The 25,131-nt window shown below is 38.1% G+C and overlaps 1 protein-coding gene across 7 annotated transcripts in view; it reads left to right on the plus strand.

Moving 5' to 3' along the window:
- The window catches only part of TRPC4 (transient receptor potential cation channel subfamily C member 4), a 209,693-nt gene that overhangs the window by 117,771 nt on the left and 66,791 nt on the right, over positions 1–25,131 (plus strand). Inside the window, exon 1 of one of the 7 annotated variants that reach the window (XM_086713229.1) lies at positions 13,137–15,135. The exons of the other annotated variants lie outside the window; for them this stretch is intronic. Coding sequence (XP_086569355.1) covers positions 15,127–15,135 — 9 coding nt within the window. The 5' untranslated portion in view covers positions 13,137–15,126. Of the gene's footprint in view, positions 1–13,136; positions 15,136–25,131 lie in introns of those variants that run through there. 7 annotated transcript variants of the gene reach the window in all.

Raw genomic sequence — 25,131 nt, forward strand, 5'->3', positions numbered from 1 at the left:
GTTAAAATGTAGATTTAAATGCTTTCAGATTGTAAAACAAAAGTAGTATTCTGATCTAAACTATCTTCTGATATCTTTATCTATTAGTTGCTCATTTTTTTGTGAAAGACTCCAGCATAAGCCATCTGAAATCTCTAAATTCACTTCAAGTAAGTTCTATTATCAGTTTTGAAAACTGATCTTGAACCTGTCTCTCTCTCTTGTAGCTTCCTGTAAAACATTGGGAATATGAAATGTCATGGGAATGAGCTAGTGTCTCCTGGGAAGCCTCAGTTTTGATATTTTTGTTTTCTACCCATGTATGTTAGGATAGCATCTCTATAAGTCTCCACATCAGAGAGTTAAACTACTGGGCATGTGCATATAAATACACAGTCAGCCTGTGATATTTTACCACTCCCCACACCAAACTTCTGTCTCACCATAGTCTTCTATATGAACCTAGAAAAAAAAAAAAAAAAACTCAACTTAGATGTACCCAAGAGAAGCTGCTATGAGGAAAATAAACTTGCAGAGGACAATTTAAAAATAAAATTTTTTTCCAGCTTCCTAGTTTAAAAATATCATGCTTGTTGAGACTTGCAGTGATTAAAAATAGCCCTTAAGTAGAAAGATTGTGTTTTTTTAAGATCTGTTTATTCGAGATTTTATGTCAAAAATATTTAAGAATCAGCATTCATATTTCACCACTAAGGTCTTATAAGTCCTCAGAGTAAACCATCCCCTCTGCCCCCACCCCCACCACATATGTACAATATTAACCACTTCCTCAGTATGCTTTGAGATTCTGAGTTAGCATCAACCACTTTCTTAGTATGCTATGTAGGCTCAGAGTTCAGCTTTATTTTGAAAAAGAATAACTCTGTTTACAAGTTTTCCTATACAAAACTTGGCTAGAAACCCAAAGCCAGCGGTCTTTTCATGAAATAGCCCTTATTGGCAAATGTACGGCAAAGAAACTCTTGTTCGTAAAATGTTGGTATGAAATAGAAGTGTAAGTTTAAATGAACAGTTTTAAAGTCTATTGATTTGTAACTTTATGACTCAAAGTTTAATTGAAAACAATTTAAATTTAGTAAGTACCGGCTTCACTGGGAATTTTTAGTGGTAAGATAGAGATGTACCTCTACATTCCTTAGAAGGTCACTATTTAATACATTGGCCAATTCAAACTTTTTTTAGTTCTTTATCTCTTATTCTAGGAAGTACCCATTCTTTAATGAACTTGTTCATCTTCTTACTTGTAATGCTTATATTTCTTTAATATCTCCTTAAAATATGAGGATAAAGTGTTAGCCCAAGCATGACCCCATCTGAGACACTGTGCAGAAGTCACAACAACCACAGAAGGTACTTTCTCCTGGAAAAAAAAAAATTCAAATATGCTTAACAACATTTTTTCTCTGCTTTTGATTTGCAGCTGAAAGAGAAAAAGGAAAGTTTACATGTTCCTCCTAATCTTTAAAATACACACAAACTCTTAAAACAGCATATTTAATTCTAGCCAAGATTTACTAAGTCAAGAGGCTCTTAAGGACGTGCCAAAAGCCTGTATGTAAAAAATTAATAGGAAACCTTAGGCATGCCCTTGGCTCCTGAGGAGTGGGAAACTGAGTCACATTACCATGGCTTCTCAGAGTCATCTTACTGTGTCTCTCCTAGGTTGGCAGGGATAGTTCCTGGCCAGGAACTCAATTCTGGCCACTGTCAAACCTCCACACACGGTTAACAGGAGAAGGGAGGAAGAGACAGGTTTTCATATTGCCAATTCTGGATGATTACCAAGATCACATTTCAACTGGCACATTTCACAGGTGTCTTGTGTGACAAAACTGCCTATGATGTTGTGATCCAACGAATAATAATTTCTTATAAGGTCAGATGCAATGCCCAGAGTCACCAATTCATGATTGAACCTAGCCCATTTTCACTATCAAGTTGCAAGTGAATGGAGAAATATTTGTAAATTGCTTTGAGCTATGTAATGCCTCGATGCAGAAATGTGCATTGGGAAGGAAGATGGGAAGGAAGAAAGAATTAATAACATTTTTGTGCTTGGTACTGTGATAATTACTTTTCATATTTTGTTTCATTTTATTCTTTTAAAAAAAGGGCAGCTATTTTTATAATCTTCATTGTACAGACAGGTCTTTCTGGCTCTGGAGCCTAGATCCTTTATAGAACACCAGATTATTCTTTCTGTGAACCAGAAGATTCTGGTGTTATCTGTTACTACTTAACCCAAGCTAAAAGGAGTACTTGTTGGTTTCCTTATAGGTCTACTTATTGGCACAGGCAATATGAGTGTCTAGCCTGCAAATGGCAATGCCACGTCAGCTTTGGCAGCGTCAGGTGGCTTATATTATACTGTCCAGGCATAGACAGGTGAAGATCCCAGGAAATCATGGCCAAGTCTGGGAGTGAGGCATAGACAAGTTCAGACCATGAGACTCCTGCAAATTCCATGGGGCACTGAAAACTATTTTAGAGGAAAAGAGAAAAGAATCACATTGCTTTCATCCATTTATTGATGTATCCAAACATACATTTATTTCTCATTCATTAAACAAATATTATTTGTGAACCTACATGTGCCAGACATTAGTAGGCATTGAGAATGCAGAGATGAATATGACAAGTATAGTTTCTGCCCTTATGTAACTAGTGGTCTATTAGGGGAGAACAACATTAAAAAAATTATCCAAATAAGTGTATTTGTGCAGTCTTTGTAAAGGTTAATGAAGGAGAATATCAGAAGCTATATAACAATGCCCACAGGCAATCTACACTAGCCTAGATGTTCCAGGCAGACTGACTAAGGAATGGGAGATAAAGAGGGAAGGAGTGTGAATGTATGGAGGGGGAGAAAGGTATGGATAATATTGCAGACAAAGGGGCACCCTGCAGGGTGATTCTGTGGTGAGGGAGCTGGACTAGAGCACAGAGAACAAAAGGCTAGAGGTACAAGAAACTCAGGAAAGTAGTGAGCAGCGGCCAGGTTGCACACATCCTCATTAAGAAGTTGTTTTCCGGGGCGCCTGGGTGGCGCAGTCGGTTAAGCGTCCGACTTCAGCCAGGTCACGATCTCGCGGTCGGTGAGTTCGAGCCCCGCGTCAGGCTCTGGGCTGATGGCTCGGAGCCTGGAGCCTGTTTCCGATTCTGTGTCTCCCTCTCTCTCTGCCCCTCCCCCGTTCATGCTCTGTCTCTCTCTGTCCCCAAAATAACTAAACGTTGAAAAAAAAAAATTAAAAAAAAAAAAAAGAAAAAAAGAAGTTGTTTTCCTCCTAAACACTGCAAGCTTTTAAACGGCTTTAAGCAGAGGAAGTGTCGTGAGTAGAGTTGCATTTTGGAAAGATCACTTTAGGTGCTGGGTTTAGAATAGAGTGGGGCAAAAACCTAAGAATTTCAGACAGGAAATGACAGCAGCTCGGGTCAGAGCAATGGGAGCAGAGCAGGAAATAGAAGTGGGGAAACCCTTCTCTTAGCGCTTGCTTGCAGATGTGGAGGGAGGGAAAGGGGCCCGGAGGACTGAACCCCGGTCACACCCTGCAGAAGAGGTGAGATAGCACCGAGGAATGCACAGAGTCTCATTAAATATGATGCCTGCGCTCATCTTCCCATGTCCTGAGCATTTGTCTCCTTTAGAGGGGAAAATTGTTCCACAGCCCTGAGGATCAGTCCTCTACTTGACCCTCTAGAATTTCTGCCTTGTCTGGGAAGTTCGAGAAAAGCTAAACTAAACTGCAGAACAAACAACCCAAGGGGTTCTTTTTCTTTCTTTCTTTCTTTCTTTCTTTCTTTCTTTCTTTCTTTCTTTCTTTCTTTCTTTCTTTCTTTCTTTCTCTTTCTTTCTTTCTTTCTTTCTTTCTTTCTTTCTTTCTTTCTTTTTCTTTCTTTCTTTCTCTCTTTCTCTTTCTCTTTTTTCTTCCCCCCCATTTCCCCTCATATATGTCCAAGCTACTATCTCTCACCCCATGTAAAATTACTCTTCTCTCTCAATCATTTAAGCTTGAGACGTTCTTGTAATTCCCTTTAGAAAACGCTAAGTAACAGAGGATAGGCAGCAGAAATAAATACTTCTTTCTCTTTGGAGGGGACTAGTTCCTTCACAGTTATTTGTTATATAGATCATGATATACAGAGTCTACAATAATCTCAGGCACTTATAAGAACAGAAGAAAGAAAAGAAAAGCCCTCTTGACCGCAAAGCCCTTTGGAACTGAATATTTAGCTTTTATTTCATCCAATTTTTAGAGCTTGGTTACACGAGTATTATTGATTTCATGTCTTTCATGGTCTACATAAAAGAATGCAGAATGGTACAAGGCGATGGTAGTGGTACTGACATACCCCAAAACTGTAATTACTGGGTTGGGATTATAGCCATGCAACTTTGACTTCATTATAAGGGGCTGACTTCAGTCCTGAGCTCCGGCCCCTTACCCCACAGTCCCAGTCAGCACCACATCTGATAGGGAACTAAATCTGCCTCTGCCGCTAACTAGTTTTGTGGCTCTGGAAAATTCATCTGACCTCCATGGACCTCAATTTCCTGCTTGTAAATGAAAAGGTGAGCCTTGATGATTTTTGAAGTATCTTCCACTTCTAACTTTCTAAGGAAGACAAATCTTTGTATGTCTGAGAGATGAATCATGTGTGAGCCTATGTTGATAATTCAGCTGTTCGATCACGTGCATCTTAAGCGTTAGAAGCAAATATCATCTATTTCTCTCTCCTTTGAGACATAAAAGCAGATAAGTAATGAGCCAAGCATTTACAATTTTAAGATTCCAGGCATTGAGCTGTTTGCTAATATGCAGGCCATATCTCTTTGCCCCCTCTCATCCATTGTGGTCTGTCGCCCATCTTTAGACATGCCTCCTCCAGGGCATGTCTCTTTTGGCATGAGTTCCTCTTTTGGCAGAAATTTTCTCAGGTCAATCCACTGAGGAAATGCTCCCAAATTAAAACCAAACAGCCCTCTCCTGTTCTTAAAGATCATCTTAGCAAGGGGGAAAGTAATCTGATTTCCTGTTCAAAAATATTACCTATAAAGTTGTCATTGACAGATAGACTGAATTATTGCAGTGTTATTTACATTTAAAATAGGAGCTATCAACACCAGTGGGTTGCTTATTGATCAGGCAGCAATGAGAAATGTGTAGGAGCAGGCCGTTGCCTGTCCACTGCCTGGGGCAACACTATCTGCTTCCAAAATACATCCTAAGAACAGAGCTTACAGATTCCCATTATTTAATGTTGTTTTGGCTCTATAAGGAAGGGACACCATAGGGGAGAGAGAGGTGCAAACCTTCTACACTGTAGCATTAGGGATGGTGGGGGGGAGGAAGATGTGCAAGAATCATTAAATGTAAGTGACTGCCTGTTTGTCACCCTTTGGAGAGAAGAGCAGCCAGGGAAATAAGTACAGTCACTCTCCTCTAAAATAGACTTTTATTAACAGCCACCGAAACAACAAAATTACTATTCTCTGTAATCAGTACTCAGTGACATTCTTAGAGATTTCTTTTAAAATTTCAAGTATTGCCTAAATGTCAAATACATACCAGATTTAAAAGTCTTGGTCCAGGTGTACCTGGGTGGTTCAGTTGGTTAGCCTCTGACTCTTGATTTTGGACCAGGTCATGATCTCACAATTCATGGGTTCGAGACCCTGCCTGGGATGCTCTCTCTCTCCACTTTCTCTTCCTATCCCTCTCCCTCTCCCTCTCCTTCTCTTTCTCTCAAATAAACTAAAAAAAAAGTCTTGGTTCCAAAAAAAAAAGGAAAAAGAAAAAAAGAATGAAAAAAACTTATTAATTTTATATTGCTTTCATCTCAAAATAAAATTCCAGATGTTTTATTAAATTAAATCTATTATTAAGATTAATTTCACCTGTTTTTTTTTTCTCTTTTTAAAAATGTGTCTATTAGAAAATTTAAAGTTGTACATATGTTTCCATTCTATTTCATGGGACAGCACCGCATTACACTGAGGAAAGTTGATGTCTACACTCACTGGGCAAGCTAAACAAGTTGAGCATTTAATGTGAAACAAATGCAAAGAAATACAGAAAGCTACTGTATTAAAGAAGCTACTATATCAAAGAAGTTTAAACATCTTCATAAACTACCAATTTCTCTCTTAAATGTGTCAGTTACATCTTACTGTGAGACTCATATCTTGAATGGTAGGAAAAATAATCAATGTGGACTCTGTCGACATTTGGGTGATCCATAAATTTTAGGAACTTAAGCCTCAGAGGGGGAAGAAAAAAACCTTAAAGGTTATAGAATTTAGGAATTTTTAAGCTAGAATCAGAGATTTATTTATTCCATAACCAATTAATCCATTATTTCAACTCAAATAAAGTTATAATTAGATTGTCACGGACACATTTTTATCACACCTACATTTTCAAAGTACAATTCCCTGCACAGTAAGCCCTACGAATGCGCTGCAAAGAGGTTCTTCCTTTGGAAATAGCTATTACTATGACCATTCATTTAAAAAGATATTCAGGGGCAACTGGGTGGCTTAGTTGGTTAAGCATCCAACTCTTGATTTCTGCTCAGGTCATAATCCCAGTCATCGAGCGCCGAGTCGTGCTGAGCATGCTTAGGGTTCTCTCTCTTGCTCTCAATCTCTCTCTGCCTACCTCCTGCCATTCATGTTCTTTCTAAAATAAATTTTAAAAAATATTAAAAGGGTATTAAAATTATCTTTAGTTGTGAATTTGCACAATGCAAACAAAAGCAGATTTGCAAAACGGGCAGCAATAACCTCTAGGAGAAAAACCCGTATCTCTTAACAAAGAATTATAGTGTTATTTTATCTAAACTGATTCAATGTGACATTGACATGAGAATTCACACATTCACAGTAGATTTGGTTTTGTGGTTATTGTGTGAAGAGGATTTTTTAAAAATTTTTTTAAATGTTTATTTTTGAGAGGGAGAGACAGAGACAGAGCATGAATGAGAGAGGAGCAGAGAGAGAGGGAGACACAGAATCTGAAGGAGGCTCTAGGCTCCAAGCTGTCAGCACAGAGCCTGATTCAGGGCTCGAACTCATGAACCGTGAGACTGTGACCTGAGCTGAAGTGGATGCTAAACTGACTGGGCCACCCAGGAGCCCCTGTGTGAAGAGGATTTTTAAATGAAATCTCATCTTAAAACATCAAACCAATCTTTCCTGGTGTAAGGGAGAATAGCTAATCACATATTTCACAGCATTGTATAGACACAGTAAATTTACTTCTCAATATATTACCTTGATATAAAAGTCATGGTCTAGGAGCACTGGGTGGCTCACTCAGTCGGCTCAGGTCATGATCTCACAGGTCGTAGGTTTGAGCCCCATGTTGGGCTCTGTGCTTACACCTCAGAGCCTGGAGCCTGCTTTGGATTCTCTGTCACCCCTCTCTCTCTCTCTGCCCCTCCCCTGGTTGTGCTGTTTCTCTTTCTCAAAGATAAATAAACATTTAAAAAAAATTTTTTTAAGTCATGGTCTACCTTTCTTTTTAAAAAATTTTTGTCTTCTTTACTTTGTTCCTGCTATAGACTAAACTTTTGTACTCCACTCCACCCCAACAATTCATATGTTGAAACCTAATCCTCAAACTGATGATGTTTGGAGGTGAGGTCTTTCCCAGGTGATTAGGTCAAGGATGGGATTAGTGAATGGGATTAGTGCCCTGATAAAAGAGGCCCCAGAGAAATCCCTCATTCTTTCGACCCTGTTAGCTTACAGTCAGAAGACTGTTTATGAGCCCAGAAGTGGCTTCTCAGCTTCCAGAACTGGGAGCAATAAATATTTGTTGTTTATAAGACCCGCTATCTATGATATTCTGTTATAGCAGTCTGAATGTGCTGATAATTCCCTTGTGAGTTGAAAATGTATAACTAATAAAACCCATGGCCAGATATCTTCAGTCTCACAGTTCTCAACCTTAGAGGTAAGAGCAATTCAAGACCATGAAGGAGATTAGTCATCAGCTGAGATTTTTCTAATAGGAGAAGGGATAAATAACATGATTGGTAGCTAGAAAGTGTGTGTGTGTGTGTGTGTGTGTGTGTGTGTGTGTGTGTGTATGTGTGTGTGTGTACAGAAAGAGACAGAGAGACAGAGAGAGATTTTTTTTTTTTTACAGAGAGAGACCATGAGTGAGTGGGGAGGGGCAGAGGGAGCATGTGAGAGAAAGAGAGATCTACAGAGAGAGACAGAGACAGAGAATCTTAAGCAGACTCTATGCCCAGCATAGAGACCCGACTCCAGGCTCGATCCCACAACCGTGATATCATGACCTGAGCCAAAATCAAGAGTTGGAGGTTCAACTGACTCAGCCACCCAGATGCCCCTATATACATTTAATAGTATATTAAAACAGGAAACATTAATCTGATATTTATATTTCTAAGTGTGTCCTTTTCTTTGCCGTGAAAACAAATAATTTCCATACCAAAGCTATAAATTAATTCCACCACAGTTGAAAAATAGGAATGAGAAAGTTGTATGAACTACTTTTTCTTGGGGGTGGAGCTAGTAACTTACCCTCTCAAAAACCTGAAAAACATAAACTAAAAAACTACTTCTAAAACTTAAATAGCCCACTCCCCCCAAAAAATTTTATGAATTTTTTGGTTATTTATTCTTCAAGCATTGCCTGTTAACACAGTCACAGTCAATACTTATTTTGTTGCTACTTCAGGTCTTATACATAAACTGGGGATCAGTGTTTTATATCAGTGTTTATATAAACCAGGAGAGTAGACATCTAATAATCCAGCAAGAGTCAGAAATCAGTACTTAAATTTGCAAGAAAGTTAAAGTAAATAGTTCTTTTTTCTTATATCACCATCAAGTTAATTTACTGAGAACATAATTTTCTTCCAAGTTCATAGGACATACTAATAAAGCCAGTTATATAGTGTGCTATATATCTTTGACTTCTTTTAGAAAGGATATTTTATTGTTTGTTCTTTTTTTTTTTTTTAATTTTTTTTCTTATTTATTTTTGGGACAGAGAGAGACAGAGCATGAACGGGGGAGGGGCAGAGAGAGAGGGAGACACAGAATCGGAAACAGGCTCCAGGCTCTGAGCCATCAGCCCAGAGCCTGACGCGGGGCTCGAACTCACGGACCGCGAGATCGTGACCTGGCTGAAGTCGGACGCTTAACCGACTGCGCCACCCAGGCGCCTCCTGTTCTTCTTTTTTTAGCCCTCAGCCATATGTTTAGACTCAGCCTCTTCTTCTATGCTAAACAGCAGTATTAAAGCCATAAAATAACCTAGGCACAATTTTGAAAACAGTAGGTAAATTTTGTCTTTCTACTGTGGCTATTTATATATTTACTAACTCATTCTAAAAATATTTCTCCAGAATCTTCTTCATACCAGAAACTCTGCAAAACAGTATAGTTACTGAGATAAATAATGTCAAATAGGTAAGGGGATATACAGAGATAATGTATCAATGAAGAGTTAACTATAGGGACACCTGGGTAGCTCAGTCGGTTGAGCATCCGACTTCGGCTTAGGACATGATCTTGCAGTTCATGAGTTTGAGCTCCGTGTCCAGCTTGCTGCTGTCAGCCTGTCAGCGCAGAGCCACTTAGGATCATCTGTCCTCCTCTCTCTAACCCTCCCCTGCTTGCACTCTCCCAAAAATAAACAAATATTTTTTAAAAAAGAGTTAACTATAATATTATGGAATATAATTGATGCTGCTATATGTACACATAGAGAAAACCCACCACTGTGAAGGGTGTTTCTGGAAGGCTTTTTCAGGAGGAAGCCTGGCCAGAGCAGAAAAAGATGGCATGGTTATTGGAGTGGCCGAGTGAGGAGGTAGCATGTTTGGGACAGAGGACTATGGCGATGAGAATGTCTGCATGAAGGGAAGAAAGGTGAAGGGTGACAGAAGATAGAATTTCCATTCTCTAGTTGCTTCACATACAGAGTTTTGCCTTCCTCATTTAACTAGCAATTCCACAGTGATTACTGGTTATCGATAATGTTCTTGTTATGCATTAATTCTATAATTTCACAAGGACAAGATGATATGTACTTTGTTATTATTGACATCTCTCTGGTGGAATTGACTGATGCTTATGATGTTTTGGATTCCCTTCAAATCTAAGTATTGGGCAGTATCTGAATGCTGACATTTAGTACCCGAAGGTATTATCATCTTTTAGATAATGAGTGAATGTTCCAAATCCTGAACCCAAATAATGTTCTCAATATTTAAAAGTTTAGCTACCTTTTGAGGTCAATATTTCAGTGACACTGTAAAAAACTACCTCAAAAGAGGCTCCCTGTGTCTCCCTGCCCAGTGATTCCTGCCTCCACAATATCCCGGGATGGAAAATTTTGTCTTGCCCTTAGTTCTGGTTGGAAGACATCTCCTTCTCTGGGCAGACTTGTAACTTGTGCAGACACAACAGAAGATCATTGCGATAAAAATGAAATATTGAGAATATATCAATTTCAAGAACTTACATCAGAAAGGCTTCTCTAGCCCTTTGCTACATGAGAATCCTTTCTTCAGCAAGCTGAGAAGGTAGATATCACTTGGATGCCATTTATTTACAAGGAGAAAGAAAAAGGAAGTTTCTTTGCCACCCTTTGGACTCTGCTTTTTCACTTTCAACTAACTAAATAAATGGTATCCTGAAAATTAGGACTTTCAAATTAAATATTATATGTTTTATATAACCTTACTGCTCTTAAATCCTGGGACTAGGTATGAAAATATTCCCTTTTTGAATTCCAGTGGTGACTTTTGAATTCCTCTGGGATTAGACAATGAGGTACCTACGGAAGTGTCCAGAATATGTATCATGGTCTTAACTGAATTTAGTAAGGGGAAAAAAGTTCAAACTGTCTTCAGCTTTCAGCAATGTTTTGGGCAAAGTAAAATTACTGTGACAGAAATATAAGTAAATATTTTGACTACATTTCTTATACATATTATGCACCAAAATTGCATTATAAATGTTTGGAGGTGGTTAAATAGTTACTCACAGTTGGCAATAATATGTCCAGATGATGTGAAACAGATAGGTTCTGCTTGTTATCAAATGGACTTTCTACCACTAGAGAAGAATTTAGAAAGAAATTCGTGAGCATTTGCAAACCTCCTCATAGCTTTTATTTATTTCTACTGAAAGTCTAGATACCAAAAATAAAGAGCCAGTGTGTGTGATTATCATTATCTTTATTATTACTAACATTGTGACTCTATTTACTATCAAGTGTGGAAGCCTCTTGTCTGTCTGAATTAAGAAATCACATCCCTATTTTAGGATAGAGAGGGCGCCAGCATTAAAGGCTGAGGACATGACGACTGCTTGCCCTTTCTCCTCCCTGAGTCCGTATAGATCAGGAAACTCAGAGGAGAGACAGGACTAGTGGGGAGAAGCCAGGGTGGGAAGGCACAGTTCTTTCAGCCCTGGGACCTAAATTGCTGCCATTCGTTATCTTTTATCATTTCCTAAACGCAAACGAAAGATTAAGGTGAATCCAATTAGCTGTAATTTTGTATGAATTCTTTCATTTCATAACCAGCCCATTCCCAGTTTAATGGAAGCAGCTCTAGAGGGGCAGTCTGGTTCTGCTGCTAGGAAAGCAGATATGTAATTTTGGATATTCCAGGGGAGCAGGATTGAGAGTTATCGGATTACTGTCCATAGGACTGCCTTCCGAATCGTACTGTCTTGGTGGAGGGAAGGTTGGAATGGATACTGGTGCTGACATAGGAAACTTAATTGACACTGAATCCCTTCTACAAGCTAGGCTTATTACAAAATTTGCCTTGAATTTTATAGTCAGATTATGCACGCATAACTAACTCCTAAACACTATGTTCACATTTTGTGATATTTAACGATTACTACTTGTGAAATGTCAAGCAGAGAAAGACAAATTCCATATGATTTCACTTATATGTGGGATCTATAAAACAAAACAAATGAACAAACAAAACAAAATAGAAACAGACTTATAAATACAGAGAACAACCTGGTGGTTGCCAGAGGGGAAGGAGTGGGGGAATGGGCAAAATAGAAAGAGGGGATTAAAAGGTACAGATTTCCAGTTATAAAGAAGTAAGACATGGGATACAATGTACAGCATAGGGAATATAGTTAATAAAAAAATAATAAATAAAGTACTGAAAATCTTTTAGAGACAATCCCTAATATGCAGATTATATTACAGAAGCTTATAACTGGATGAAATGGAATTTGGGGATGTATTTGCCTTTTGGAACTGAGTGACACTGATTATTGAGAATTAAAAATACAGTTTGCTTGAACCTATCAATATATGTGGTGTAATGTATGTTCATAATCACATAAGAGAACAAAACTTTGAAACTACTTTTAGAGTGTTTCAATTTTATGAATAGTGAACAACACTTATCCACTGCGTAGAAACTAAAAGTGATTTAAAAAATATTTCTAGAGGCGCCTGGGTGGCTCAGTCAGTTGAGCATCCAACTTCTGATCAGGACATGATTTCGCAGTTCATGAGCTCAAGCCCCACATAGGGCTCTGTGCTGACAGCTCAGAGCCTGGAGCCTGCTTCGGATTCTGTGTCTCCCTCTCTCTCTGCCCCTTCCCCGCTCATGCTCTGTCTCTCTCTGTCTCTCAAAGATGAATAAATGTTAATAAATGTTTTTAAAAACATTTATAGTTCATTGGCATGCATTTTTTTTTTTTTTAATTTTTTTTTTTTTTTCAACGTTTATTTATTTTTGGGACAGAGAGAGACAGAGCATGAACGGGGGAGGGGCAGAGAGAGAGGGAGACACAGAATCGGAAACCGGCTCCAGGCTCTGAGCCATCAGCCCAGAGCCCGACGCGGGGCTCGAACTCACGGACCGCGAGATCGTGACCTGGCTGAAGTCGGACGCTTAACCGACTGCGCCACCCAGGCGCCCCTGGCATGCATTTTTAACTTTAATGTTTTCTTGTACCAGAGTCCAAATTTGGTATTTTCTTCCCAAAGTTTGTACATCATCAATAGTTTTATATACAAGGAAACAATTTCTTGAGATTGGTTTATCTTTTCATTTTAGTTTTTTTAACATTTGTTTATTTTCGAGAGACAGACAGAGTGAGAACAGGAAAGGGGCCGAGAGGGAGACATAGATTCTAAAGCAGGCTCCAGGCTCTGAGCTGTGAACACAGAGCCCGATGCGGGGCTTGAACTCACGAATAGCGAGATCATGACCTGAGCTAAAGTCAGATGCTCAACCCACTGAGCCACCCAGGTGCCCCAATCTTTTTTTTTTTTTTTTTTTTTTAACATTCTTCATCAGAGATGCATGTCTCCAATTACACAAAAGAGCAAGGTAGGGAAAGAAGATCGTTATTATCCTCTTTTAAAACAGTCTCAAGAGCATTAAAGAGTGCTGAAGACCATGGTTGCTACATCCAGACCTTGCCCCTCTTTCAATTGATTCTCTTGGAATTGAGCCACATTTCTTTAAAATGAATTTGAAATCCGCTGCCTCTGTGTTCCTTGTAAGAATGAATTTTCCAAGGAAAATCTTCAATAGCTGCTAAACTTGACATTTAATCTGGACTAAAGCAACCTTCTCACCCTACAATCAAGCAACACAGTGGATCCCCTAAGAAGTTCCCCGGACTAGTTCATGTTACATGAAGAAGGAGAAGCTGCTAACTTTGTAACTCCTGGAAAAAAGCTCCAGAGTGTAAAGGATCCTCCTCCTTAATTTTGAGGTTCATGCCTTCAGCCAAGCCTTTTTTTGGAACTTACATGAGTGGTTAGTGCCTGATTAGATGGACCCCTAAGCCTTGAGCCATGTTCAGCATTTAATTCCATTGAGTAGACATTCATTGACATCTCACATCTAGTACTGGGGCTAGAGATTATGTGATGAAAATTAACAGCCCCTTCTCACGTATCTCACTACAACCCATAAGTAAAATGCAGGAGATAAAGGGAATAAGTGCAACCGTAAATGACTGTTCAAGGTACAATATCAGCACTGAGTGAAAAAAAGGGCAATTGACTGTAGGAGTGGCCAGGAGAATTAGCAGCCGGGTTGGCGGACCAACCTTCACTATGAAGAAATGGGAGATACACAATCCCAGACAAAGCAACAGCATATGCAAGCCTACAATCATCAGGAAGATCCAGACCCAGTCAGAGCATGAATGGTTTGTATGTCTGAAGTATAACTATGCAAGCTGAGGGAAAGGGGACAGGGGCCATAGGGCTTTTTCCGGGAGACTGTGAAATAGCAGTGCAGAGTATTAAAAGAGAAGGAGACACAGTTCCATTTGCTATTTGTGAGGATCTTCTCAGCAGTCTGGTGCAAAGGTTAGAAGGAGCGCTCAGAGGCTGATAGCCATGGGCAGAAAACAGGCTAATTTTCCTAGTTTAAGCCTGAAATAATGACATCTGATGTTATGATAATATATCATGCCAATCTGAATGAAGGAGTGGTATTGAAACTAACCAAGGATATAATTACAAGAGAAAGAAGCCGGCTTGATAGGCCTAGTAACAGCTGGGAGGTGGATCATTCTGAATGTGCTTGTGGCCTCAGCAAAATAGGGACAGACATTTTAAACAACTTCGCTGAGGTAAAATTGACATGCAAGAAACTGCAAATGCTTAAAGTGAATACTTGGACAAGTTTTTATTACATGGGTACATATTGTGTGAAAATATCTGTTACCCCACAAGTTGCCTTTTGCCCTTTTATAATTTTTCTCTGCCTCTTCTCGGGCAACTGCTGATCAATTTTCTGTCACTGTAAATTAGTTTGCATTTTCTAGAGTTTATATACATGCAATTATACCATATGTGCTTTTTTTTTCCTCCAGCTTTTCATTCGACATACTTATTTTGAGATTCAACTGTGTGTGCACAACAATGGTTCCTTCCTTTTTATTGCTGAGTATTCTTCCATAGTATGGTCATGCCACATTTTGTTTATCCATCCAGGAGTCCATGGATATTTGAACTGTTTTTGTTTTTGGCTATTACAAACGAAACTACTATGACATTTGTATGCAAGTCTTTGTATGGACAGATGCCTTCTTTTCTTTTGGATAAATGCCTGAGATTGGAATGAGTTCATCACATGGTAAACGTAGGTTCAAATTTTTTTAAATTGAAATTGTTTTCCAAAGCTGGTTACATTTTGATGGTTAACATAAGAGAGTTCCAGTTTCTCCAAATTCCTACCAACCCATATCGTGGTTTATCTTTTTTATTTTAGCCATTCTAATAGGTGTGTAGTGTTATTTTGCTGTGGTTTTATTTTGCATTTCCCTGATTACAGAGGTGTGAAGCATCTTTCATGTCCTTATTTGCCACCAGTATATCTTTTGATGGTGTTTGTTCAAATCTCAGGGCTTTTTTTTTTAATTAGATTGTTTGTTTTCTTGTTATTGTACCTGGATAGTTGAATTGCATATGGTCACAAGGAATTGGAGATAAACAACATAGTTTTTTGATGCCAGGAGCTCCCCAAATCTTAACTTAGGCCACCAGCAGACAGAGAGGGGTTCATCAATGCTGTGCATGCAGGTGGATAAGCAATGTTATAGCCCCAAATAATTGATTATGAACTCATTGAGTTACACATATCTCTGTGACTTTCAAATGGCAATTTTCTAATAGAAAAAAATTGCTGGTAATTTAACATTAGGAATATGATCAAACCAGGCAAAACTTAGGTAAAGTTTTTCTTATGTTGGAGAGTTCTATTTTATACCTAATCTCAGATGTCTTCTCTCAAATAATCAGCATCTATATGTTTCTCCCTGAGTCCTTAGAGTTCTTCACTAGGGGTATAGTACTGATCCAGATCAACATTTCATGTCTCTCATTTTTCCAGCCACCAAAGCTCTGGTTTTTGGTTTTTGGTTTTTTGTTTTGTTTTTTTTTTTGTTTTTTTTTTTTTTTATCCCATTGTGTGACTATCTCAACTAGGTAACTCTTGTGTATATGCTTAATGCCTTGCTTGCCTAAGCATCGTAATATTTTATGCCAGTTAAAATACACACATCACCAGAAAGCCCTTAGGTAGAAAGTTTAATTATAGTAGCAGACTGTTACAGGAGATGGTTTTATCTTTTTGTTTACAGACAATCTTAAACTTGCATCATAAGGACAGCTGGCTGCCTGCATGTAGAGTTCCCTCACGTCATAATGTTATTGATAATTACTCTTCTTAATTCCTTATTAGTCGTTGTCATTTATTATCAATCATGGTGAGAAAATAAAGAAGTAGAAAAATAGGAGAGGGAGGAAAATTGAACATAGAGTGGAAGACAGAGTTCTGAAATATTATTTATGGATTTGAAAAGTATTTGGAGAACTTAAAAGAGCCATTTTTATATAAACTATAGAACCAAAAGCTATATGATAGGCAACTCTGAGAAAATGAGGAACTGGGAATATTATAGTCTAAATTATGTCCCCCCTCAAAAAAAAATGATGTGTTAGGATACTAACCCCAAGTACCTAAGAATTTGATCATTTTCAGAAAAGAGTTCTAGCAGATGAAATTAGTTAAGATGAGGTCATATTGGAGTAAGATAGGCCTTTAATCCAATAGGACTCATGTCTTTATAAGAACAGAGCAGAGGATGTGGAGTGAGGCACACAGCTATGTGACGAGAGAGACAGAGATTGGAAAAATCCAACTGCAAGGCAAGGAATGCCAAGGCCACTTCTAGGGGGTAGGAAAAGACAAGGAAGGATTCCACCCAAAGTCTTAGAGGGAGTACAGCTTTCTTCTTTTTTTTTTTTTTTTTTATTTATTTTATTTTATTTTATTTTTTTTATTTATATATGAAATTTATTGTCAAATTGGTTTCCATACAACACCCAGTGCTCATCCCAAAAGGTGCCCTCCTCAATACCCATCACCCACCCTCTCCACAGCTTTCTTCTTAACATGCTGATTTTGGACTTTAAGCCTCTAGACTGTGAGCTAATAAATTCTATTGCTTTAAGCCACCCAGTTTGTGGTACTTTGTTATGGCAGTCCTAGGAAACTAATACAATGAGCAACTCTATTTTAATTAAGCCTTAGGAATCACCTGAAGATCTAGTTTATATGCAAAAACTTTTAATATTCACAAGGCTAGAAGTACCCTGGGTTAGAAAAATCAGTAACATTCTTATGTGCCCTCATTTCCTTTGGGTTGCAGGTTGAGTTCCTTTGAAGAATTCCTAACGATGGTTACAGGTCTAAGTTTTCAGTAACTAATTTCCTCTTATATAACAGTTTATTCCTTGTTTTCAGGGCATTCTTCACACATGCTTCATGATCTATCTGTACTGATTGAGATGTGCATTAACTCAGAGAGTTACCATAAGGCTACCCAGACCAGGATGTGAGCGAGCAACGCTTGTACTCATGGGAAATAGAAATCCAGAAAATGATAATCTCACTTTTAAGAACATAATTTCAGTCATTTCAAAAGAGAGAGAGAGAGGGAAGCCCATTAGTTAATAATCATTGAGAGAAATGAACAACTAGGTTAGAGATAGGGCAGAGGGGATGGAGAGGAGGACAGCATGAAAGGAACTTTGCAGACAAACACACGTGGGTGACAATGAGATGAGGGAGGAGAGAGAGGGAGAAGGAATGAAAAAGGACACCAAGGAATAATTCCTCTGGAACAAACACTTTATCCATATTCTTCTCAGCTTTAGAGAGTAATGTCAGAGACTGGCTGAGGCACATGAAACTGTTTTCTTCTCTGGCGCTTTTATGTGCTGTTTATGTTCAGTTCTCCCCTCTGTTGTCCTACACGTTGGAGCAGAAAGTGCCGGCTGGTCAGTTACTGTGTGGGCTCTGCTGTTTCCAAAACACATAGCCTGCCTTTCCCCATTGTGGACGAGTTAAATTCATTCCAACCTCAATAAACAGATAATTAACAACTGAGTGTTATTTTTAGCCCAGGAAATGTGTTAGCCGAGATAGTCTGAGAAGCTGTTGTCAGGGAGGCAGAAAGGAGTTCAGTGGCAGGAAAAGAGATTAGTGAGCATAAAGGAAATGACTTTATTCTTGACCTTGAGACTAGAGTGAAAAACTTATCTGTTTATAGGATCTAACACATTTGAAACAAATATAACTCTACACTTATATCATTTATGAGTATAAATTGGCAGAGTAGAGGAGGGACTGTGTTCTATGGTGTCAACCGTTGTTTCTGAAAAGAAGGTATAAAGAACACCCTATTGTGCAGGGTCTTGTACAATTTAATTTTCTCAGAAATATATGTTTGATGTTACATTAAAAGGGAAGGGAAGGAGGAAAAAAGGAACCATACTGTTTCATCTCATAAGGATAACTAGTATTCATTCCCATTGTGTCTCTTTTTTCCCTTCTGGATTCTTGTTCCAATGGAAGAGAGGGGAGCAGATTTTGGTCCTCAGTAAAAGTCTCCCTGGGAGATTCTGAGTAAAAGTGGAGCACCCTTTGTGCTGCTTCTCAGAGCAGAAACTGTTGGTGGCTCATCAGAGGTGGGAACTGGCCCAGAGGTGGGAACTGGCTGGCTGGGATCAGGACCAAACCTGCTTCCATTTTCCATCTACCGTTCTCACATCCTATTCCCCTACATGAGCCAGAGTCAAATGGTGGTTTCTTCAAAACTGTATAATTGTCTACCTCCACGCCTCTCTTCATTTTTTAAGAAAACTTCTAGGTAGCCACCTAGAAATAACTGGCAGTTTTTCATCTACCTTCCATGACAGTTTAAAACAGTCTTTCACATATATCTTGAAGAGAGGTATTGATGAATAGATAGGGAATTTCTACCAAATGCTGCCCTTTGTGATTTTCAGAGAACAATATCTATTAACTCTACCTTCCCATTACCTATATTGGGTTTTGTTTATTTGCCATGTTCAATAATTTAATGTATTCAACATTGGCTTTATCACCTCCTACCTTATTCCTTTTGCCTCTGCATTTTCAACTTCCCATTACTGCCCACTCATATCCCAGCTCAGTTGCCAAACCAATTTTGAATTTAGGCCCAGAAATGATGTAAGAAGTTAAATCCTGCCCCTGCCTCGCCAACACGATCAGATGGAGTTCAGTTGTCATCTTCCCTTCTGGATGTGGAGACATCAGAACTGATGCCCTAGAAATGTGCTTTGAGCTACTCCTTGAGTCCCAATTTGCAAATATGAATTTGACATTTAAGTCCAAGGAGAGTAATCAGGTGATTTGATGACTAGATGGGAGATTCTTTGAACTTGACAGAGTCAAGGGGTTTGTTGGCCAATAAGTTTGCAGAGAACAGACTCTAATCAGTCTTCTTGGCTTATCTCAAGCTTTTTTGCCAATTCCTTCTCAGATATGATTGAATCTTCACTGATTTTTTACCTTTTAATGAGTCTAATAAAAACTCAGTCAACTATTTACCGTATTGGTATTACCTTATGCTTGAATAATTATTACCATCTCCTTAAAGTAAGTTCCCTATAGAATCTTTTCTATAGAATCTTTTAAAACTAATCCCCTATTTTGTGACATTCCATTAATTAAAATGAGGTTATATAATATGTAAATATATATATCAACTGACATAATAGCAATACTCTGTAAAATTCAGAAAATGAATAAGTATTATATATTTTAGTATAAAACCATGGATAACTGTGGGGCACCCAGGTGGCTCAGTCAGTTGAGTGTCTAACTCAATTTCAGCTCAGGTCATGATCTCACAGTTTGTGAGGTCAAGCCCCGTGTCAGGCTCCACTCTGACAATGTGGAACCTGCTTAGGATTCTGTCTTTACCTCCCTCTCAGCCCCTCCCCTGCTCACTCTTATTCTCTCTCTCTCTCAAGATAAATAAACATTTTTTTTTAAAAAGATGACTATGTAACTGTGTATGTATATGGACATATGTGTATATACACATATTCTTGTGCATGTAAATATATGCATGTATATACAATAATAGTAATGCCTAGCACTTATTGAACATAAGTATCATCTAGGAACTGCTGTATTCTTCATGTACTAGTTCAATTAATTTTATAATAACCTTATATGGTAAGTGTTTCTATTATCCCCACATATCAGGGAAAAATCACATTGAAAATTTAATAATTTATTAACATTCGCACAATCAGGAAACAGCAGATCAGGATTCAGATCCCAGTGGGCTGTTCCAAGGCTTGTATCTTCTTAATCTCTACAACATCCAAATATATTATATAGAGACAATATGATTTGTCATTTTACTGTAAGGTCATGATGGTGATGCGTAAGGTAAAGATCTGTCAGAAACTAGGTATGAGAATTTTTTTTCTCCTTTTCTGATCCAGGTTCTTAAATCTACTCATGTCTCTCCTATTCATTGCATCCCAGTCTGTTTCATGCTGGTCTAGGTCTTTCCAGGCATTTATGTGGTGAATTAGTCAGCTGTTATCCTCTGGCTACCACTGCACTGTGTTCAGCTGTTCTGTCTTCACTACAGTTCAGTGACTTGATGGGGATGACTCTTAATATTTTTGTGTTTGTTCCTGTAATTAGATATTACACCAATCTGTACCACAGAATATGTGCTAGATGTGTAACTTCTATGCATCTGACAGCAAAGCCATCTTCATGAACTAAATTTGCCTGTTCATAACCTCAATAAAGAGGATTGATTTAGGTAAGGAAAGAAAAAATTAGAAAAATAGAAAAAGTTGGAAAAACTGGAAGACTATCCTATATTATTTAAAAAGTGTTGTTCTGTAAAACAGTGGTTCTTATCATTTGTCTCTGCATCCCCAACAGCAGCATCACATGGCAACTTGGCAGAAATGCAAAGTTCAGGGCTTCACCTTGAACCTACTGAATCAGAAATACCGAGGTGGGGCTCAGGAACATGGTTTGTACCAAGCCTCCAGGCAACCCTGTTGCTTACTCAATTTTGAGAATGCCCCACTCTGTGGCTAGTTCCCCTCACCCAAGTTCTCATACGACTCATAGCTGGATTTAGCTGAAAGCAAACTCCTGCACACAAATACACACCACACACCCGAGTACCCCTACTCCCTCACAAACAGATTTGCTCTTGAGATTCGTAAGTGTTCAAATGTATGTTTACATTGAATTAAAGCTACTCTGGAAGCATTTATCAGATACAACAGAGCTAAATAAAACTTCGTTAGACATAAAATCCTTTAAGCCAATGTTTATCAAATGTTAACATTCATAGGAAGCACACTGTCAAATGTCGATCTTATTCAGCAAGTCCTGAGTGGGACCTAATATTTTGCATAGCTGATGAGCTTCCAGTTGAAACCAGTGCCACTGGCCTCAGCCCACACTGAGCAGCAAGAATCTAGACTCAAGCATTGCCTTAATAAACATTTTCACCGACGTCTCAAAATATGACTGCAGTTTCCCTTCACACTGTGTCACTGGTATATTCACCATTGATGCTGACCTTCTAGCTCAAGGGATAGCTCATCTGAACATACCTGTCTCCATCCTGAAGCTTTTAAGATAGTCTCTAAATCTAAATTAAAACACATCCACCTACTGCTGTGCCTATCAAAATTCTACCTGTTACTTCAGAATTAACTAGCAAATCCTGTTCCTGTCTTCAGTTTTCTCAGATTACTTCATGTTGGGCACAATCCCTCCTATACTCTACCTCTTTTTTAGCACATCATATAATGTCCTGTTAAATTACACTAATCTGGACCATAGAATATGTGCCAGATGTGTGACTTCTGTGCATATGACAGCTAAGGCATCTTCACTGAACTAAATTTGCCTGTTTATAACCTCAGTAAGAAGACTGACCTTAAGTGAGGAAAGCAAAAAATAGAAAAATAGAAAATATTAGAAAAACTGGAGGACTGGTCACACGATCAATCCCCAACGTATGTTGAGTTCCTAGAAGACAGATATATCTGGTTCTTAACAGATCTGGGTCCTCTCCCCACTTATCTAGCCAATGTCCAACTCATAGATGATGCTATTGGTTTAATTAAAGTAGGGAGGACAAGGTGAAAATGATGTTTGATTAATAAAGTAGCAGCATCTGAGCAGTTACATAGTATGACTGTGCTCCAGGAGACCAGCATTGTTTTAATGAGGAACACAGCTAAAGCTATCTCTAAGAAACAGGGAGAGACTCACGTGGTTAAAGGGCCTTGGGAACTATGAAGGAAATTTGGGATTGAAGTTGAAGAAGTGGTTTTTAGTTATGGACAAAATAATTCCCTAAAGCTCCTTGCCTACCAATAATCCTTAAACCTTGCTATCAACATTACAAAATGAGCTGCTGAAAAGCATTCCTGGGCAGAGGAAATAAAACCCCAAAGGATATAGATTATTTTTTAATTGCTCAGAAATAAACAGTAAGACCCAGAGGAAACTGTGGTCCTTTTTAAGCAAAGAAATCAGATTGTCTGTATGTAAGTCACTATAATACATTCACCTCAAAAGTTTCAATTCTCTTGAGACTCAAGTAAATTCTCAACTCTCATGTTAACTACCCCACTTACTCAAGATGCATAAAGTAGCCAGGTTGACTGTTCCCAGAATCTCGATTTTGCTCTTATAGAGAATATGACTGCAGTCTGAACTTTGGATACAAATTTTTAAGCTATAAAAAAGTACTTCAAAACTGAAGAGATAAAATACAAACACTGAGACAAATACCAAGTAAATCTATAGTCATTTTAATTACTAGGGCTTCATTAATTTTGGAACTCTCTTCTGTTTATTACATTCATATCCAATTAATATTTAATACCTGCCCATGTAGTAGTGAGGCTTCTTGGTCTGCCTGGTTTTGAGTTTGGGGTATTTTTGTTTGTTTGTTTGTTTGTTTGTTTGTTTTTACTTTGTGGTAAAAGTAAGTCTTTCTTTATCCTCTTTCATCATTTTTGTTTGTTTCCTTTATGGTGTTGATTTGTTGATTGCTTTAGTATTTTGAGTAGTTGTTTTAAAATCATTCATACCAGATTTCTCTTTATTTGTAAAAATTAGATTTCAGTAATCTTTACAGTTTCTTCAATATATCAAATTCCATGACTCAAGGATTTGATAAATAATCATGAGAACGGGCTTTTGAAATTCTCTTAAAGGTTACTGAAAGAGAGGGATAGGAAATTTTTCCTTTTTTTCTTCTAGTGTCATTTATAAATGCATGGCACCAATGTGAATTTGAATGTTCCTAATGTTTTAATATGAATTTTAATGGGATGGCTGTAGTCGTGCTAGAATTGGCCAATAGCTGTAGGGAGAAAAGAGTGTTGCCTGAAGATATACCCTACTTCCCCCAGTCCTGGGAAGGGTGTTCCTGTGACTCAATGTGCAGTAGAAAGATGAAGCAGAAGAGGCAGAGGCTCTGGGCTCCCGGCATGCTGCAGGCGATGTGAAGGCCCATCTGGAAAGGGCTTTGCTGGAATGGGCCAGTGGCAGGTGTGAGAGATAGGATGGCCCTCTCTGAGGATGTCTTTCAGAGGGAGTTGGGGTAAAGCTGTGTCTCTCTAAATAAGCCAAATAAACCAAGAGGCTGGGGGTTGGGGATGAGAGAAAGAAAGGAAGGAGGAGACAAGAGATGAAGTACAGAGTAGAGCATGAAGGAAAGAAAAAAAGAAAAATGGAAAGAGGAAGGAATGAGAGAATGGAATGTTTTAATCCACTTTAGCAATTAAAGACTCTACAAAACCCTGTAGTATAGAAGTTTCATTCTTTTAATTCTTATTTTGGTAAATAATTTCACCATGAAACCCACTTTTTTTTCATGGAAAATGCGGGTGTAGACATGTAGTGAACAGGTGTAGTAGAAGGAGGATGTAAAACCATTGTGAGGGCATTTAGATTTACAGTGATCCTTAGGAATACTTTTTGGTTTATTTTAATCCTATGATTAGAACAAATTTGTAGTCAAATAATATCCAAATTTGGGGAAACTTGTATATTATGTATACTCACCCCTGCTCTTCTTATAATCCTATTTCTATTCTTTAGGTCTGTATAAGTTTCATTGTGTCTGTGTCTAGAAGAAAATTGTGTGCACTGTTCATTAATTAAGCACAGATGTATAGTTTACAATAATTTTTAAAAAAAAAACCTTTTAAGAAAAAAAGTATTAGTAAGAATGAAGGCTAACCTACTGCTTGGCAATGCAGGTGTTCCTAGAAGGACTAAATAGTTTGCTTCTTCTGGATAATTTAACACAGTCTATACATGTGTATTAGGCAACAGAAACATTTATCTGAGAAAACCTTAAATATTCCTAATAAAGCTATTTGCTCAATTGTCCTGGGGTGTCCATGCTGTAATGAGATTTTGGCCAAGAAGGGCAGAGGTTATAAGTCCTAGTATTCACCCAGATCATCTTGAACAAAGTACGTACCTTTCTTTCACTTTTCCTGCATGTATTAAATATATCATTCATACTTAGTCCCTTATAGTGTTTCTTCAGTGTGTGAGGATTAATGAGATATTCTAGCAACTGCTTGTTAAATCTTGCATTTTCTGGAAGTTTAACTCCCTTTTATTAAGGTCTTTCAGTTGTGCTGAATTCTAATAGTATGAGAAATGTTTTATATGAAAAAAAAATAGAAAGAAGATGAAAGACTGATTTGTTTATAGAACCCTGGTGGGAAGGATCCTGTATGTGCTGGAGGGACAACTTTTAAAAAGGACAGGGCTTGTTAACGACTTACCATTCTTTGCCATTACTCTGCATCTATATCAGCAAGAACTCTTTTTTGACTTCCAGATGCCTGACTTTGACCAGAATAATAGGCAAGGACTGTGTTAAGAAAAGCTATTCTTTGGGTTATAAAATTTGATTTTACTAATTACTTTCTTTTTTTTTTTTTTTTTTTATTTTATTTTTTTTTTATTTATATATGAAATTTATTGTCAAATTGGTTTCCATACAACACCCAGTGCTCATCCCAAAAGGTGCCCTCCTCAGTACCCATCACCCACCCTCTCCTCCCTCCCACCCCCCATCAACCCTTAGTTTGTTCTCAGTTCTCCACAGTCTCTTATGCTTTGGCTCTCTCCCACTCTAACCTCTTTTTTTTTTTTTTTTTTTTTTTGTTCCCCTCCCCCATGGGTTTCTCTTAAGTTTCTCAGGATCCACATAAG

Source organism: Puma concolor, chromosome A1 (genome assembly GCF_028749965.1).
Source record: "Puma concolor isolate L17-30 chromosome A1, mPumCon1.1.hap2, whole genome shotgun sequence".
Taxonomy (NCBI): Eukaryota; Metazoa; Chordata; class Mammalia; order Carnivora; family Felidae; genus Puma; species Puma concolor.